General features: G+C 44.3%; 1 protein-coding gene across 1 annotated transcript; it reads right to left on the minus strand.

Annotated features, from left to right (window-relative positions):
* Positions 1-1,314: 1,314 nt before the first annotated feature.
* On the minus strand, positions 1,315-18,063 carry AURKA (aurora kinase A). Its single transcript, XM_032461414.1, has 9 exons — positions 17,877-18,063; positions 14,250-14,293; positions 12,044-12,323; positions 10,505-10,559; positions 9,228-9,419; positions 8,331-8,469; positions 4,349-4,497; positions 2,377-2,551; positions 1,315-2,239 (listed from the first exon to the last, which is right to left on the minus strand). Exons 2-9 carry the CDS (start codon positions 14,286-14,288, stop codon positions 2,060-2,062), a joined length of 1,209 nt encoding a protein of 402 aa, XP_032317305.1. The 5' UTR covers positions 14,289-14,293; positions 17,877-18,063; the 3' UTR covers positions 1,315-2,059.
* Positions 18,064-18,084: the final 21 nt, after the last annotated feature.

Below are 18,084 nucleotides of genomic sequence, written 5' to 3' on the forward strand. Positions count from 1 at the left end.
TATCTATCTGCCTCTTGTATTGAAAGTCGGCCATGTCTTCCTCTGTGAGTTCTCAGTAAGGTCAACACTTCTACCTTTGCCTTCACCATTGTCAGGTTCACCATCTTTGGTTGATGAGATGTTGACAGCTAGAAACAAATAGGCAGGTTTACACAATAGGAGCACATAGGGACAGACCTACTCCCCCATGGCACCTGCTCCCATCTAGGTCGAGTGAGCAGATGGTAAAAAGAATCACCCCTGTACCCCAGCCAGGTGGACTTGTGGACTCAGGTTTAAAGTTTACTCAAATACCACAACTCCACTGTGTCCCACAGGAGCCAGGTGACAGGGAGGAAGGGAGGCCTCTGCCAGCTGTACTGAAGGGGCCTCAGTCTTCTTTATAAGCCACGGCAACACTAGTTGCCCCAGATCCTGGTACGGCTGGGGAGGAGGAGTTCCAGTTAAGCCAACATTCCTTCACCAGAGAATCAAGACCAAGGCCACACTTGGAAAATTTTCCATCAGTTTGCAGAGAACTGGTACCCCACACCTGTGTGGCTCTTTGCCATCCTGTCGAGAGCACGGTCAGAGCCCAGGGGTGGGCAGGTGTGAGTGTGGATGCCCAACTCCTCCTCTTTGTCTGGCCTGACCACCTGCAGCCCTCATGGACACCCCGAGTCCCCACTCGGCTCCCACGCCATGCCAGGAGCACGCACTTCTGGGCAGTATTGCTAGTTGATCAGCTCATTCCCCAGGATGAGGACCCGTTCCACAGGCTGGGCTGTGGTTGTGCATGACACTGAACGTCCCCTGCCAAGAACAGGGACTAGAGCTCAGTGGGCACGTGGGACAGTTTGCAGGATGGAGGGCGGGTGCTGATTGCCCTCACCCCCCCTCCTGGGGCACCTCCATCTCCAGTCACATAGCCACAGCTCCCCGTTTCTGTGCCACATTTCCTGCTGTCCCTCCTCAGGCTGCGAGGAACTCTTGCCACACTGGCCTCCAACCTTTAAATCCTTCCCGTCCTTCAGGCCTAACTCAGCTGCTGGTTCCACCTCCTGATTACTCATCACAATTTGCCTGCTTGCTGAACTCTTATCACCCACCCCCCAGCCAGTGACCACCCAAACCAGGCTGTACAGATGGGTGACGTGAAGCAGAGGATGGATGGTGTGCACCGGCCAGGCCAGCCCCAACAGCACCACCCCGGGGGCCTTCCTCCCCACCTAGTCCCAGGCTCGGCCCAGCATCGCCCAAAGGGTGGAATGTGAACTCCTGGGAAACACACTGTCATTACAAGGTTGCACACATGAGAACTTTTAAAAAGCGTAATTGTTTTCTATATGTCTTTATATATATAGCTTTTGTAAAGTACATTAACAAAACATCAAAACCATGGAAAACCTAAGCCCCGAACATGTAGAAACAGCCAAGACCCACATCTCACCCATGTCCCCGAGTGGAGACAGAGCACGTGTGCCATCTCAGTCTCTCGGCCAGGAGGTCAGTGGAGGAGGAGGACGCGATAACCAGGCTTGGCAGGGGTGCTGGACAGACACCGAGAGTGGTCCTAAAGGGATGCCATGGAATTAAATATGCAAGTCTACACAAAGTCTTTATTTTAACATTTAAAAGAATCCCATGTTCATTCCAACAGCTTTACCAGACGGGCCACCCGATAAGTTACATGCACACAGGGACTGGGGAGGTTATTGCACAGCTTTTCAACAGGTCGGAACCAGTGGCCACCTCCCCACAGCCAGGCTCCGGGTCCATCTTCCAAGGTCACCTTACTCCACAGACGCTGTAGGGTGGCTGCACTTGCACACTGCCTCCAGACTGATTATACAGCCAGTGAGGTGCCAAGCATGATTCCTGAGGCTCCTCTGGCTCCGGGGTGTCACATCTGCCGAGCTGGGACTCTGGGCGGGAAGGTCGAGGCACTGCCTGCTCAGTAACAACGTTCCCTGTAGCGTCTCGGGGACAGACAGGCAGGCAGCAGGAAGACAGGTGCCAGCAGCTGCTCTGGACAGAGCACACAGCAGCCCTGCGCAGGGGTCTCTGCCCCAAAAGATTCTCATGGTTGTTTGCTGGTTGATTCTTTTTTTTGACTACTTGACGGTTTTGAATTCGCTGTGACCCAGGGGTGTTCAAGTACTTCTCTGAGGGTGGGCCTCTGGCTGGGATTATGCTTCAACAGTCTCGAGATGAGATCCCTGGCTCCCTCTGGTACAAAGTCAGGGAACGTGAATTCAACCTGGAGTGCGATAAGTGACAGGGGCACAAAACGTAGCTTAGAGAGAACAGTGTGAGTATTCGGATTGCGGCCTAAAGGTAAGGCTGGCAAGGAAGGAATTCTACCAGAATGATGGATCCTTTCCAGTCATGTCTTACCCTCGATATCCTTCGGTAGGTCTCTTGGTATGTGCTTGCCTCAAAAGGAGGCTTCCCAACTAGAAACTCATAGCAAAGCACCCCCAGGCTCCAGAGATCCACCTTCTCATCATGCATCCGGCCTTCGATCATCTCGGGGGGCAGGTAGTCCAGGGTGCCACAGAGGGTGGTTCTCCTAAAAATGGAGGCAGGCTCAGGTTGACATGCTTCTGCTTCTATTACCTCAGCTGCTAAAAAATCACCAAGCATCACACTAACACTGACTGGCCGCTTCTCCTAGGCTAGACTGTGTCGTGAAGCAGGCGCTGTGATAAATCCCCGTTTTAGACAGGGAGATGCGCAAGGTCTCACAGCTAGCAGTCAAGCTGTACCCCAAATCTGTCCAACTCCAGAACTTCCTTAAATGATCTAAGAGATTTAAAGTATTACTACTGTAAAATTTTGTGGACAACTGGGAAAATTTGAACATGGACTAGATATTAGATATTAACAAGGTTGTTGATTTCCTTAGGCGTGATAATGATTGTGATTATGTAGGATGACAGTGTCCTTGTTTTTAGGACATGCATGCTGAAGGACGAAGCATGATACCTGTGACTTATTTTTGAAGGTTCACCAAAAAAGTTGACACAGCCAATACAGCAAAATGGTAACAACTCTTTGAGTGTAGGCACTGGATAGACAGCGATCAGCTACCAATTCAGCCTCTCTGTGTGTTGTTTTTTGTAGCAGGTGGGAAATACGCTCCGGGTAGCAGACATCAAACCAGGAGCTAAGACTATGTAGGTTTTGCTGTTTTACATCAGCTGTGCATGGGGACATAGGGTTAAGGAGCTACCTCTCCAGACATCCAGCCTCTACTTCACCACAGAGATTCAGGAGGCAGACCGTATCAGGGGTTCTCAGACGACGGCACAATACCCTGGGAGCTCTTACAGTTAATGTGTGAGAGGCGGGGTGAAGGGACCAACGTTTACATAAATGTCCTCTCCAGAAAAGGCTAAGCGATTTTTCCCCTCAGAATGACACCCCTGGACAGGTTAAGGTACAATTTAGCCCTGTGATACCATAAAGCCATTGTTGTTGGCCTCACCAGGTGCCAACAGCTCCTACTCATGACAGATGAGACTTTTTTTTTTTTAAAGAAAAGAGAAAGATGGCAACAGCAGATCCACCGCATTGCTGGAAGCAATCAGGAGCGGTCTGGTACAAAAACGAAGGTCCCCCCACTCAGTGAGATCTGTTTTAAGCTACACAATTTTTTTTAACTGGCTTTTTTTTTTTTTTAAGTAATCTGGCTATAATTTTTTGTTTTAAAGACCAACCCCAAAGTTGATATTCTCATCAATAGATGTATGCTTTTAAGTGCCCTACTTCATACATGGTTTCAAAAGCTCTTTTAAACCCAACTTAAAAACAGGAGGAAATGTTTTAGCTCTGCTTGGAAAGTTCACTTAAATTATTTCTTAGGTTGCTCTCTCTGCCTTAGCTTTAAGAGGAGATAGGAAAGGACCATTCTGTTGACAACAGCAAACCAAAGACTCTTTAACCACCACCCTGAAAGTTCCAGCCAAACCACTTTGGTTCCTTTAAGTGGCCTGAAGAACTGTGCTCTCAGCTGCAGACCTTCGCAAGTGCCACCCTCAGGGACTTGTCTTGTGGCCCAGGAAGCAGTGGAGTCCCCACCCCACACTTCAGTCAGGTGTCACTCCCCCTCTACACCTGCTAGACTTCACCTCTGTCATATACTTGTCATATATTTCACTTATTTGTCCCCTTCATTAGCCCCTAAGGACAAAAGTGTTCTTGAAGACACTAGTTCCCTGTCAGGCCTAAATCTCTCTGAAGTATGTGTGTCAGTTACCTGCCCCAGTTCAGCACGACATCTGCACTTACAGTTTACTATGTAGCTTACGATTAGCCCCCAGGGATTTTGCTAAACCAAACCAGTTCCACCTCTAAAGTTACATACCTGGAGGATGGGGCATGTACCGACCACCCAAAATCTGCAATCTTAAGCTCTCCAGCTGATCCAAGGAGCAGGTTTTCTGGCTTAATGTCTCTATGAATAACTCTCTTTGAATGACAGTAAGACAGGGCATTTGCCAATTCTGTGATATACTATTTAAAAAAAAAAAAGTATTGAAAGTCTGTGTTTTAGATTTTACATGACACAATTTTACACATCTTTTCTGAAAAAAAACCCAACATAGATTTTAACATGTTCTGTAGATTTTAAAGCAAAAACTAGATACAATGAGTGACTCTACAAAAAACAAACCAATTTAGTGGTCAGCATAAAGTACAAGTTATTCTGTGCTAAATTACATGCTAATACAGCAGATGCGATACTGGAAGACAGGAAACACAGGGTACCACTACATCCCCACATGGCAATTTATGGCCCAGCAGCAATGAATTAATATTTAAAAACTGGTACAAATTAGGGAGTCAGCTCTGTAAACAATTTTTAACATTTTTTAAAAAACTTTAACGTACAATCCATTCCCATTTTTAAAACCAAGGCCAATATACAACAAAAGGATTTGTTTGAAACTGAAAATTTACTTTAAGAGCATCAACAGAAAATAATCCTGAATAAACTAAAAGCAGGCGTCCTGGCACATGAGACAGCATGCTACCTTTGGGGGTGCACCACACAGTGACCCACAGTCAGCTTCAAAGCACGCAAGTCAGTCCTTCTGTTAGTTTTGTTTCCATTTCAACTAAAAGATCTACCTAGCAAGTCCAGGATTTGCTTTAACATGTAAATAAAAATTGGTTTTTAGGACTCTGGAAGAATATATTCAGCTCTGGCTAAAGTTTGAGAAGCAGTTGTTTTCTAAAAGTAATTACATACAGAACTGAACATTATTTTACACCAAAAAAGTTTACTAAGCAAGTTATCCTCAGAAAGGACATTCTTCATTTTTTTCAGCCAAAAGGCAGAAACTAAAGTTTAGACCACAATAAACTGAACGTGCAGGCAAAGAAAAAGCTCGTCTACTACACCAAAGTCAAGGTGCCGGTGCTCCAAAAACAGACATTAGAATTCCAGGGGGCAACGGGCTGCCCCTGCTCAAACCAAGACAGGAAGCTACTGGTTAAACCAGAGCTCTCGGGCACCCACTCCCTCCACACTTCCCATATCAGAATTAGTTTTATTTTAATCAATCAGGAAAGAAAAACAGGTGCATATAGCTCCAAAGTACTAAAGAATCTAGAAAGAACTAATCTTATTTTCATTTTCTTTCAAATAGCTATTTACACCAAAGTAAACTCCATCTGGATTGGAGAAAACTGAGTACTACAAATATTAATTGCCAATTAAATAAGGTAGCAAATTCAGTTAGCTAATATTTAAAAAGCAAACAAAATAGATTTCTACTTATCCAGAGGGCAAATACTGAAGTTTAAAATAGTATGCCTTATTGCACATTCACCAATAGTGCTGGGTTTTCATAAGATAAAAGTAAAACCACCAGAATTTAATGCCGTTTAAATCAATGCCAAAAAGAAAATTAGTGTACACACTACCCAGAGACCTCCACCAAGGAACAGAACAAAGTAACCACCATTCAACAGGCCCATCATTTGCCAGTTCCACAAAAACAGCCCAAACTAAGACTCAACTTCCTCAGCAACTTCATTCACATAACAGAGGAGGGCACAATCCACGAGAAAACAAAAACGCAAACAAAAACCTGCCATGCTGTGCTAAGATTAAAAACTTCTGCCCTGTGACAGACACAGTTAAAGAATGAAAACACAAGCCAGACTGGGAGAAAACTTTTTTTTGTAAAACACGTGTGATAAAGGACATGTATCACGGCGGGGAGGATATAGCTCAGAGGTAGAGTGCGTGTTCAGCGTGCACGAGGTCCTCTGTTCAATCCCCAGTGCCTCCAATAAAAATAAATAAATCAAATTACCTCCCCCCCCAAAATAAAAAGTCATAATTTTAAATTTTTTTAAATAAATAAAGGGCATGTATCACAAATACACAAGAACTCTTAAAGCTCAATAAGACAACAACAAAAATGTTTTAATGGGCCAAAGATCTGAACAGATACCTCAAGGATGATACACAGATGGCAAATAAAACCTGAAAAGATGCTCAACATTGTATGTTATTAGAGAGCTGCAAATTAAAACAATGAGGCACCATTATACACCTTTCAGAATGACAAATCCAAAAAGATGGACAACACCAATAGTTAGTGAGGAGCAACAGGAGCGCTCATTCATTGGTGGGAATGCAAGGACGGCACACCCACTTTGGAAGACAGCTTACCAGCTGCTTACAAAGCTAAATTTAGTCTTACCACACAAGCCAGCAATCACATCCCTAGGTATTTCCCCCCCAGATTTGAAAACTTAGGTCCCACAAAAACCTGCGTGCAATTGTTCATAGCAGCTTTACTCTAATGACCAAAACCCAGAAGCAACCAAGATGCACTTCAGTAGGATGAAGAGATAAACCAAGGTACAGCCATACAATGGAATAGTATTCACCAATTTTAAAAATGAGCTATCAAGCCCTGAAAAGGTACAGATGAATCTCAAATGCATATAGCTGTTTCCCACAGGGGTTAACAATTTAACAATCAGTAAACAATTCTGATACCACTATACATGCACCCTGAATTGAATAAATAAATAGATGGCGGATGGTGGAATCCAAGTTTCTCAGTAGTGGCATGGGAGGTTACAGGTGAGCAAGGGAGGAGGGCAGAATGATTCATGTAAGAGTGCACTCATGTTTTGCTTAATATAGATACAGATGCATAAATCCTAGAAATTTTTTCGATACATGCACATACATAGATTACTATACACATGTATGTGCTTGCTCTTTGTCAGCTGAAAGCCTATAAGTAATACTACTTCAGTAGAAATGAGCATATTGAGTTACCAAATCTTAGTTTCTAATAACATTTTCCAATAAAAAGAAAAAACGTGCCTTGGAGAAAACAACCAATTCTAGGACTGGGACGGGAAATGTACAAGAGGAAGCCGGGACACCTTACAGCACCAGGAAACCAGAAAGTGCTTTTAAACACACACACACTCCCACAATGATGGGGACATGCCCAAAGGACACAGGAACCATGTGAAAAGAGCTCCCAATGACCAAAGCTGGTCCAACGAGAGCGAAGCAGCCTTAGATTATACCCAAAGTACATTAATAGATGATTGAGTAAATAAATAATGGAGAAGAGATAAATCTCTGGTACAGAATTCCAAATAATTTATGTGGATACTCCGCCCTACTGGAGATGGAATATAATCTCCCTTGGGCTGTTCCTTTGAAAGGACACAGTATGAAAAGGGAGAAGAAAAGAATAACTTCACATTGGAGAAACCCGACCAACACCATCTCAGTCAATGATCAAGGCCAACACCCACCTTGATGAGTCAGGTTAACAGTATGAACCCCTGATGTGAGAATGCACTTGACCTCCGATCTTCCTCTCAAAAACCCACAACCCTAATTTAATCATGAGAAAAACTAAGGAAACCTGAATGAAGAATGGACTTTCAGTTCATAGCTATGTACCAATATTGGTTCATTAGTTATGACAACTGTACTGTGCTAATGTAAGACGTTAATAGGAGAAATGAGGTGTGTATTAATAGGAGAAAGTCTGTACTATCTTCAGTTATTCTGTAAATCTAAAACTCATCCAAAATAATTTTGTTTTTAAAAGAGGCCAACTCTCTATATTTCCACAAACAGCTGTGGTAACCAACCACAATATTCCACTCGGTACCGGATTTTATCTGTTTATAAAGGTACACCTAAGCTATTGTGATGTTTCCATTTCATATCTGATCCTATTAAGCTATCCTTCCATAATACAAAACTCCCTCTATTATAGTGAAAGGTGCATTGCTGTGTAGGACAAGCATAGAGGAGACAGAATCCGTCTGGACAGTAAGTGAAAACTTACAGTAGCAGTTCTCTGCTCATCAAACTTTGACAGTTTCTGAAGTTCTCTATAGACAGCTCCAAGCGGTGCATATTCCAGAATTAGGTAAACTCTGGTAGCATCATGGAAATAACCATACAGTCTGAGAATATTCGGATGCCTGCAACGAAGGATGAACACTCTTGACGCCTGGTTTTGCAGCCGATACAAGAATGTGTACTGAGTATCAGACAAACCCTTCATGTGAACCCAGTGGTGAAAACTGGTTCTGGTCACAGACTCCCCACCCCAAAACCCACCTGAGAATTTGAAACTATAGATTCACTGTAAGAAAAAGGCATACATCATGTATCAATTAACATGCATTTCAAAGTATTAATGGAACTCAAGTTTAGTTAAGACTATTTCCTTCCTTTAGGCCATCTTTATTCTTAGGGGGAAAGAGTTCAGCTAAATATTAAGTCTCTGTAAATTGAAAAAAAAAAAAAAAAAAAAAGACACGGCATTCCCATGGTAGTTTGACACCCAAACACCTGACACAGACACAGAAGGAACGGCAACGGCAGTGGGTGTGCTGCGGAGGACCGGGCAGCTGGGCACAGCCTGAGATGGTGGGGGAGGGAAAAAAAAAAAAGACCCACTGGCCAAAGTCAACCTGCAAGAAGTTTGTAACCTGAACTCAGATTAAGAGGGACTGTTCCCTTTAACTATCCACCAAAAGAAAGCAAAAACACGTCCTGTAAATTACTCCACTAACAAAGCAAACCTTAAAGCAATCTTTCAGGACCACAGCATACAAACTTAATCACTCTTTGCAGGACTATGAGGCCAGCCTTCTACAAAGGCGTTTGTGATGGTCCAACTCTCAGTAGCTAAGTTCTGTACACCACTCTTCTCGACTGTCAGTCTGAGACTTACCTAAGGTGGGACTGTATTTCTACTTCTCTTCTCAGCTGATGCTCAACTCCTGCTTTCTCTAGTTGAGCTTTAAATAATACTTTCAGAGCCAGGATAAACTTGCTTTGTTTTTCTCTTGCCAAATAAACATTACCAAACTTTCCTTTACCCAGTGGGCGACCAATTTCAAAATCTTCCAAAGCCCACTGCCTCCTAGAAAAGAATTGAACATTTTAAAATGTGAAGAAAACACATCTTTTCTAAGACCTAGTATATTTGTATTAGTAAGTAGTAAACGTCCTGTAATTTTATATTTAAAGTTGTATTCCGTACGTCCCCTCTGCAAAACCCAAGCCAATAGCCACAATTAACGCGTCACCGCAGACATGAAGCCCTCTGTCCCCCCACGGCCGTCAGCTGAATGAATCTGTAACAAGGAATGATCTGGACGTTTAGAGCGGAAGCCCTCACTGGGAAGCGTCCCAAGACACCACTATGCTCTGGAGCCCAGACCTCGGAACAACACTTAGGACAACACCAAGGATTAGCCAAGAAACTGGAGAGGGAAGAACGCTTCAGCGCCCTCTGTGAGCCTCTTTCAGACTTATCACAGCCTCCTCCAGAGATGCCAACACTCTCTGGGGTGGAGAACCACTCTGGTAAAGCAAGTGGGCTGGACCCCACGGGCACTGGGGCGAGAACTGTAGGATACAGACTCTCAGACGGCCTCTGTCAGGAAGCGAGAGCAGAAAAGGCTGTGGGTTCCCTCCTGGCTCCACCGGCTGCATCTTAGAGTCCACACAGTTCAGAGACCGAAAGCAGGCACCCAGAACATTTCTGGGGAAAATACTATAGCCAAGCTTTACTATGAAGAACAAGTACAATAATTCTATTAATACTTTCAAAATGCTCATAGTCATGCATGTGTCTATAGCAAATGACTGCATTTTGTTTTTTTTTAAACAAAACTTGCACTTTATTAGAATAGAATAATGTATAGAAGCATACATAAACCATATGGAGTAGTTACTTCCAAGGATAGAGAGGAACTGCCACTTTACCCATTTCTGTAATAGCCTTTTCTAAATTTGAAAAGCAAGAAGAAAAATTAGAGTCCTTAGTAAACATCCATCAATAAAACTCACTTTTTTAAAAACTGGTAATTTGAAACAAGTATATTTTCTAAGTGAAAATACAGAGGCCTATTTTTTTTAATGTTCTCATAACTAAATTTGCAACTAAATGGTGTCTTCCAGTAAGACGATGGTACAGAACTTTGTAAATAAAATAACGCTTACTTTTTTGATTCTTCATTTTTCTGTTTTGATGCCACTTCCTTTTCAGGATTAGTTCCTAGACAGAAGAAGTTAAAAACCTGTTTTTAGAATAACTATACAGAATAAGTTAAAAACCTTTGAATAGAGGTGAATCAAAGAATGGTCACCAAAATAGTAATGGTATGTCTAGAATGACAGATCTGGGCTATTTTCAGTTTATTAAAAAAAAAAGAAAAAGAAAATGACTATCATACGGGTAACCTGACTCCTGCCTATGTGAATTTATAGAATTTCAAGAGTAAAGACAAGCAGATACATACATTTAGGCCCTCAGGTGATTTAAAGGCTCTCAGGTAATTTAAAGACTCGAGACTACACAGATTGTCCCTGAAGCCTCAGTTTCTAAAGAAGATCTTCTAAGGGAGACGTACAATCTTCCCATCCATCACAAACTCCCACCCGGTCACCTTCTCCCCAGTAGGTAGGCCAGCCCACTGTCCACCTGCTACATGAGCCAACCATCACTATCCCGCCACTGTATTAGTTACCGAGAAGAAATTATATGGGACATTTCCACTTGTCTATGTCCAGCACTTCAAACTCTAACAGCAGCAGCACAGTTTGCTCTGCTCAAGTATTTGAATTCAGGCCTACATCCTCCCCCCGTGGTTCAGTATCTCATTCAATGCCATCATATAACCACCATCCCTATGTTCACTTTACCATCCAGTTCTGTCAAGTCAGCATCCTAAGTGAGCACTCAAATTTGTCTGCACCTCTCCGTTCTGGCTACATCTTTGAACAAGTTAATGCTTCTGAGTCTTAGCTTCCTCCTCTGCAAAACTGAGTTAAAAACTATGGCTGCCTTCATAGAGGGGTTACTAGGACAGTATGAGACAATGTGGATGAAGGGAGCCTGCTGCGTGTGAGCTGGTAAATAGCAACTGTTACCATCCACCCTGCTCCACCTAGTTCAGATCACTGCCGTATTTAACCTGAACTACAATGGTCTCCCTCCCATCTGGTACCCCTGGGTCCAGCACGGCTCCTCTCCAGTTCATTCCACACACCGAGGTAAGCTTTCTGTAAAAGGCAAGTCACTCCCTCCTCTGCTCAAAAACTTTTCGGTAGCTTCAACACACAGGGAATGAAGCCCCGCTCAACACAGCCAGCAGCGTCCACCAGGACCTTGCCCAGCCTGCCTCAGTCCATCTACTCCCCCAGCCCCCAGCCGTTGCGTCCACACTTCAGAACCATGGGATTTTTCAGTTCCAAGTACACCTGCTACAAGCACCCTACCCCCCCACCACCCCGCAGTAAGCAATCAAAGAAGGCAGGGTAGGTGCTGTGTCCTCCCTGCCCGCCCAACTCTTCCCTGAGGGTGGGAATCAGGCCTGGCCCGCGGAAGACATTGTTACTTTATCCGGACATCAAATTTTCTCCCCATCCTCAATAGAAATGATGCAAAAGTTAGGGTTCCAAACAACAAACATGTCTACATTTGCTTTTATAGCAACTAAAAAGAAGGGCTATCCAGCAAGTCTTAAAACGCTGACTTACCAGGTGCTGGTGCCTGGGGCTGCTCACTCTTTTGGGTACTACCCAGCGGCCTGGAGACGGGACGAGGGACACTGGCTGCCTGCGACTGCTTCTGCTTCAGATTCTGTCCTGGTTTATGGCTGGACACAAGCTTCTGAGCTTGTGAAGGAACACGCTGGGCAGAATTTGAAGGACATAAGACCCGCTGAGCCTGGCCACTGTTTGCAGATACCGGATTCTGAGAAGGAAATTGTTGAGTCACCGGAACACGTTTTGGACCATCACCAAGTGGAACTGTAGTCTAGATGGGAAGGAAAAATGAACTTTATGGTCTTCATGAACAAAAGCTGAATATTTTGAATTTATTTCAAAAGTTTATTCACCAGCAAAATAAAATAATGTCATTCACTGGTAATAATAAAGATGGAAGGGGATCTTTATTTATTTATGCAGCTACTACACCTGAATGGTACCTCCACCTCCTACCCATCCCCGACACCCCACCCCTAAAAACCATGCTCCCATAAACAATGTTCATTAACTAAGCTTTCATCTAAAAAATGGAGGCGTTAAACATTTTCTAAGAATTCTCAATGACTTGCAAATTATTTAGTAAAAAGCTGCAATTCATAAACTTTATACGAAAATCTCAATTCCATTGAAATTTTTTTGACAATATGTAATGTTTAGGGAAAAAAACTGAAAGAAATACATCAAAATATTTGAGTGAAGAAGTTTTGGAAGACAGTCTAAATATTTGTATTTGCCAGTTTTTCCACAAAAAACTAATTACTACTGATTTAGTAGTGTATCCATTTTCATGTGCTTACAAAATGGATCCGAGGCAAAAGAGAAAACAAATGTAGGTGCTTCAAAAAATGACTACCAAAATATCTTATTTCTATGCCTGTAAATCGGATATCACACGTTTTAAAAATAGTTAATTCACGGGGAGAGAGTACAGCTCAGTGGTAGAATACATGCCTAGCATGCGTGAGGTCCTGGGTTCAATCCTCACTACCTCCATTTAATAAATAAACAAACCTAATTACCTACCCGCTACCAAAAAAAAAAGTTAGTTCTAACACCCTGAGCTAATCAAAGGGGGTGACTTCTTACAACAATGGAGGAAATCTCCCCTAAATGAGGAAACAATGCTGGAAGAGAAATCTCAGAATCCATCACCAGCTCACTGGTAGGACTGCTTTACAAGAGAGGGTTTCCAACTTTCGAGTAAAAAAAAAAAATTACTTCTGAAATTAGTAGCATCTGCAACACAGGCATTCAGGCAGTGACAAGCACGTTAAAAACAGAGCAATTTTTAAAAATGATCTTTATCATAGAAATTGAGAATCAAATACAGTGAATAGTTGGCCTTTTTCTAGTTGGTCATTTTTATACTTTTAACCAGTAAAAAAAAAAGGGGGGGGGGTCAGTAAGTATCCATTTATTCCAAGATGAAGATTTCTAAAAACAAGCCCCTCCCCTCAAAAAAAAAAAAGCAGTATTTATATTCTTCCAATTTCCTACAAGGAAAAACACCTGGGGATTACTTATATTAAAGGATCTTTTTATATAAGAGACTCATCTATCCATCTGCTCCACAAATATTCATCAAATGCTAGGAGCCAGAGGGTCTTTCCTCGGTGAAGCCTTCCTGGGTTCCAAGCCATCCAAACCTGAACTGAGCACCCACCTCAGAATTACTCAGGTTGTGTATATACAGCATGGTACTGGCTCACACACCTCCCCCAAAAGGGCTCCAAGTTCTTTAAAGTCAAAGGCCATGTGCTTTTCACCACTGGATTCCTGTACCTGACCCAGAACCCGGCTCAGAGTGGACTCCCAGGGAATGCTCGCTAAAATGCTGCTTGACAGTCCTCCGAATCATGACCAAACCAACTAAGGCAAAGAAATTAACTTCTGCCAAGCAAGAAGTACAGGCAGGTATTAGGCCCCTATTGTATATATTATTATCCTGCATGCTATGGGTAATACAGATACTTAAACGGCTAACTATAAAACAAAGCAGAGCAAAATAAAAGTTACATTGAGAGAATCAGGTGTTACTGAATGCTGAGAAAAATGACTAATTCCTATTTGGGACTGTGGCAGAGGGATCTAAAGTTACAACCCAAAGTAAAGGTGAAAAGAATTTCCAGATATAGAACCAATCTCCTTTTGGGTTTTATGGATGTAATTTGAGATTACAGATTATTCAATTTACCTTAGGCCCCAAAATGCAGTTTTCTTTACATTTGTCCATGATGCCTGGAAAGAAACAAGAACCACCTTTAATTTATAAAAATTCATTTGCTTCAAAGTATCATGCTGGATCACGGTTAGAAATTCTGATTTAAAAACCTCAACATCACAAAGGATTTTACACATTTTGTCAACCAAATGAGTCTGAGAAGGGAGCAGTGTTTTCCTGTGATACCAAGTTCAGGTGTGGGGCCTCCCCACATCATCAACTTCTCCCCTGGTACACTGCATACCCCGCTTTCCCGGCCACTCAAACTGCGCTCTGGAGCTGCCTCGGCCTCCGCTCTACCATCTCTCTGACGATCACTTCCATCAGTGTACCAAGCCTGCTTCCATACCTGCTGCCTCTTTACCCTCAACTGACTCAGTCTATAACCACACTTCCCACCTTCCCTTTCAACAGCAAAGCTCTGAACAGTCACCTCTACTGCCTCCCTCACCCTGCCTCAAGCTCACTCCCGCGGGGCTTTTATCCTCACAACAGGTCAGGCTCACGCCTGGCCCCTGAAGTTGCCAAATCCGAAGTCCAATTCTCCCCCCTTCTTCTTGCATTCCTGGCATTCCGTGGTCACTCACTCTCTCCCACTCCTTTCTTCAATGAGCTGGAAGATTTGTCTCCCACCTTACTAGCTGTCCCATCCCAACCTCCCTCCTTTGCTGGATCAGTTTTCCACCAATCTGAGTGCCTGGGGTGATGCCAGAATCGGTCCTTGGACCCCCCACACACATCCACTTCATCTACACCTTCCTAAGGCCCCACACCCAGCACCAGGGTCTAAACGTCTTAAGATAACCTGAATTTGCATCTTCTGCCCTACCTGGTCCTCTGACTACCAGACTGGCTACCTAACAACCTGTTCGGAATCCCCTAAAAAGGCCTGCCAGTCATCGCAGCCCAAACACAACACCAAATAAACCTCTTTCCTCCACACTCCTTTTCCCCTCTGCCATGGGGACACTGAGCTCAGGCCCAGAATCACTTTTCCAACTACATTCACTCCCTAAGAGAGTTCATCCAGTCTCCCGGCTTTCAGTACCACGCACAGGCTGAGGACCCCCAAATTTCCATCTCTAGCCTGGGCTTCTCTAAACTCCTACCACTGGTAATCTGAGGGGCATCTCACATGTAATAAGTCCCAAACTGTGGTCCTGCTCCCTCCGTACCGCAATCTCCCCAAACCTCTTCTCTCAGGCTGTCCCCTCTCAGCTGATGGAAAACCCATCCTGCCAGTTGTTGAAGTCCGAGGTCTTAGCAAAGTCTTTTACTCGGCTCTGCCTCAAACCCCATATCTCATCCATCAGCATACCTTATAGGCTCTATCTTCAAAATCACTGCTCACAACCTTCACTGCTCCCAGCTGGCCAAACCACAATTCTCTCTCCCCTCAATTATTTGCAAAAGGCCCCCAAGGGTCACTCAGCTTCCACCCTTGCCCCATTATGGTCCATTTGCAACACTGTGCCCAGTGATCCCATTAACAAGTCAGATATAGTGGTCCTTGGTCCAGAGGCCCCTCATGGTTCCTCAACTCAAATTCAAAATCCTACTTGCAGACAGGCCTACAAAGTCTCATAGAATGTAGACCCTGACCACCCCTCTGACCTTACCTCCTCATCTTGTCTAAGGCACACCAGCCACACAGGGCCCCTCCCTTTCCCTGGCAGAGAAGTCCCCTGCCACAGGGCCTTTGCACTTCCTGTTCCCTCTCCCTGTGAGGCTCTTCCCCATAACAGAAGTGTGGCTTGCTCCTTCATCTCCTTCATTTCATTCATGCTGAGATGTCTGTACCCTTTCAGGTCATCTCTCCTTTATTTTTCTTCATGGCCCTTAACACCTTACATAATGTTATTTGTACTTGTTTACAGTCTGATTCTCCAGATTCAGACACTCAGCTACCTGCTTGGTATCTCTAAAGAAAGCAAGCTCCTGGGGAGGAAGGGCTTAGTCCCATTTTTTTTCACTGTTGCCTCCTCAGAAGTCACCTCGCACGAGTTAGAATCACTTCCTGTGAGTCTGGCATAACAACGTATCAAGTAGAACATAAACTCCAAGAAAGGAGAAAGCTCTCTGTATTTCTCTTACTCAGGTGCTCCCTACATTCTAGAATCCAACCAGAAAGCAGTCTCAGCCCCACACTCTCACATCCATTTTACAAACAAGCAGATAACCCCACCTTGAAGATGCGTCCAGGCTAAAGAGGCTGGAGTCCTTATTCCAAACAATCATTTAGAAATAATAGACAAAAAGGGAAAATAAATATATTCCCATATTTTACAAACATTAATTTCACAGACTCTAATGCTTTCTTCACTTTTCCTAGCAATTACAAGCAGCAGACTGAGATCATGTAGGCCTATGGACATTTATTCAAAAGTCTTCAACAGAAGATACAGACGTTTGCTCAAATGTAATACTTCCTTCTCAGGAAGAATAATAACCAGAATAGAAGAAGACTCTGACCCAGAAATTCTGGAGTCACAGGAAGATTCTCAGGTGATTCTGGCCTACAGCCAAGTTCAGAAGTCACGCATCCAGATGACCTGCACAAGATCCCTGCAGTTCAAACTAGTCTAAATAGGAAAACTGAGATTTCATAGCATCGAGGTTTTAGATGTTTCCTTCCTTTGTCAAACCTTCTAATAATGTCCACCCAGATGAAGGAGAGTGGAGAGGAAGTGAGTATGTTGCTGAAAAGCCTTTAATTCAAAGAACAAGGAAGGTTAAGGATATGGAGACAGTAAAAGCCAAGGGCAGTAACTCCATCTACAGCAGGAGGGCTTTTGTTAGAAATGGAGACTTTCAGGCCCAACCCCAGGCCTAACAAATCAGACCCTGCATTGCATCAACACCCGCAGATGGCTAGCATGCGCTGGGCTAGACTTATAGTTTCTTCAACGAAACAGAATCACCTGCAGAGCTTGATGAAAATACAGACACCTGAGTCCTACGCCCCAGCCCTTCTGCTCCGTTAAGTGGGTCTATATTTTTAACACGGACGCTCAAGTAATTCCGATAAAGGTAGTCCAAGGTCTACGATTTGAGAAGCACTGGCCCAGGAAGGCCTCTTCCAGGTTATTCACCCACCCACTCACCCATCCAGCCCGGACAAGGGCCTTTCCTGCCCAGTCCATCCAAAGTAGCCGCCGGTTCCTAATGCTCATTACTGCTGGAACTTATCTTGCTAGTTCGTCGTCTGTTTTCCCACCCCCATTAGAACGTAAATCCCCAAAGAGCAAAAAACCTGTGCTGAGTACCTCACTGAATCTCATAAGAAAGCACCCCCACCCCCACGCCCCCCCCACCCTACCCACGCCATTCAACAACCCTATTCACTCCAAGTGTTTGATAAACACCAAGAGGAATCTTACTGGGCACCCCGGTACCCAGGAGCAGATAGGAGGGCGCTGGGAAAGCGGGGGGGAGGGGGGCACAGAGGGGAACGGGGGGCAGGGGACGGAAGGGGGGGCTTTCTCGCCAAGACGCTTCCCTCGCCGGCCCCGCGGCCCCACCGCCCGCCCCACTTCCACCACCCGCTCAAAGGCCACCCAGGGTCCGCCCGCCTCACTGAGTTGCCCCAGATCCACGCACCTGTAGGCTCTCGCCTGTGACCCGAGGCCGCCGAGTCCTCCCGAGAGCTCAGCCGTTAGGATTCAGTTTTCATTTTAAAAGGAGTTAAACCCTCTAATCCGAAAGTTGATTGGCCCGAGCTAGAGAGGCGCTGACTTTTCATTGGTTCAAGGCCAACTCGACGGCTTGCGTCACAGGCAAGGCAGAGACGAAGCGCAGGCGCACTTGC

Source organism: Camelus ferus, chromosome 19 (assembly GCF_009834535.1).
Source record: "Camelus ferus isolate YT-003-E chromosome 19, BCGSAC_Cfer_1.0, whole genome shotgun sequence".
Taxonomy (NCBI): Eukaryota; Metazoa; Chordata; class Mammalia; order Artiodactyla; family Camelidae; genus Camelus; species Camelus ferus.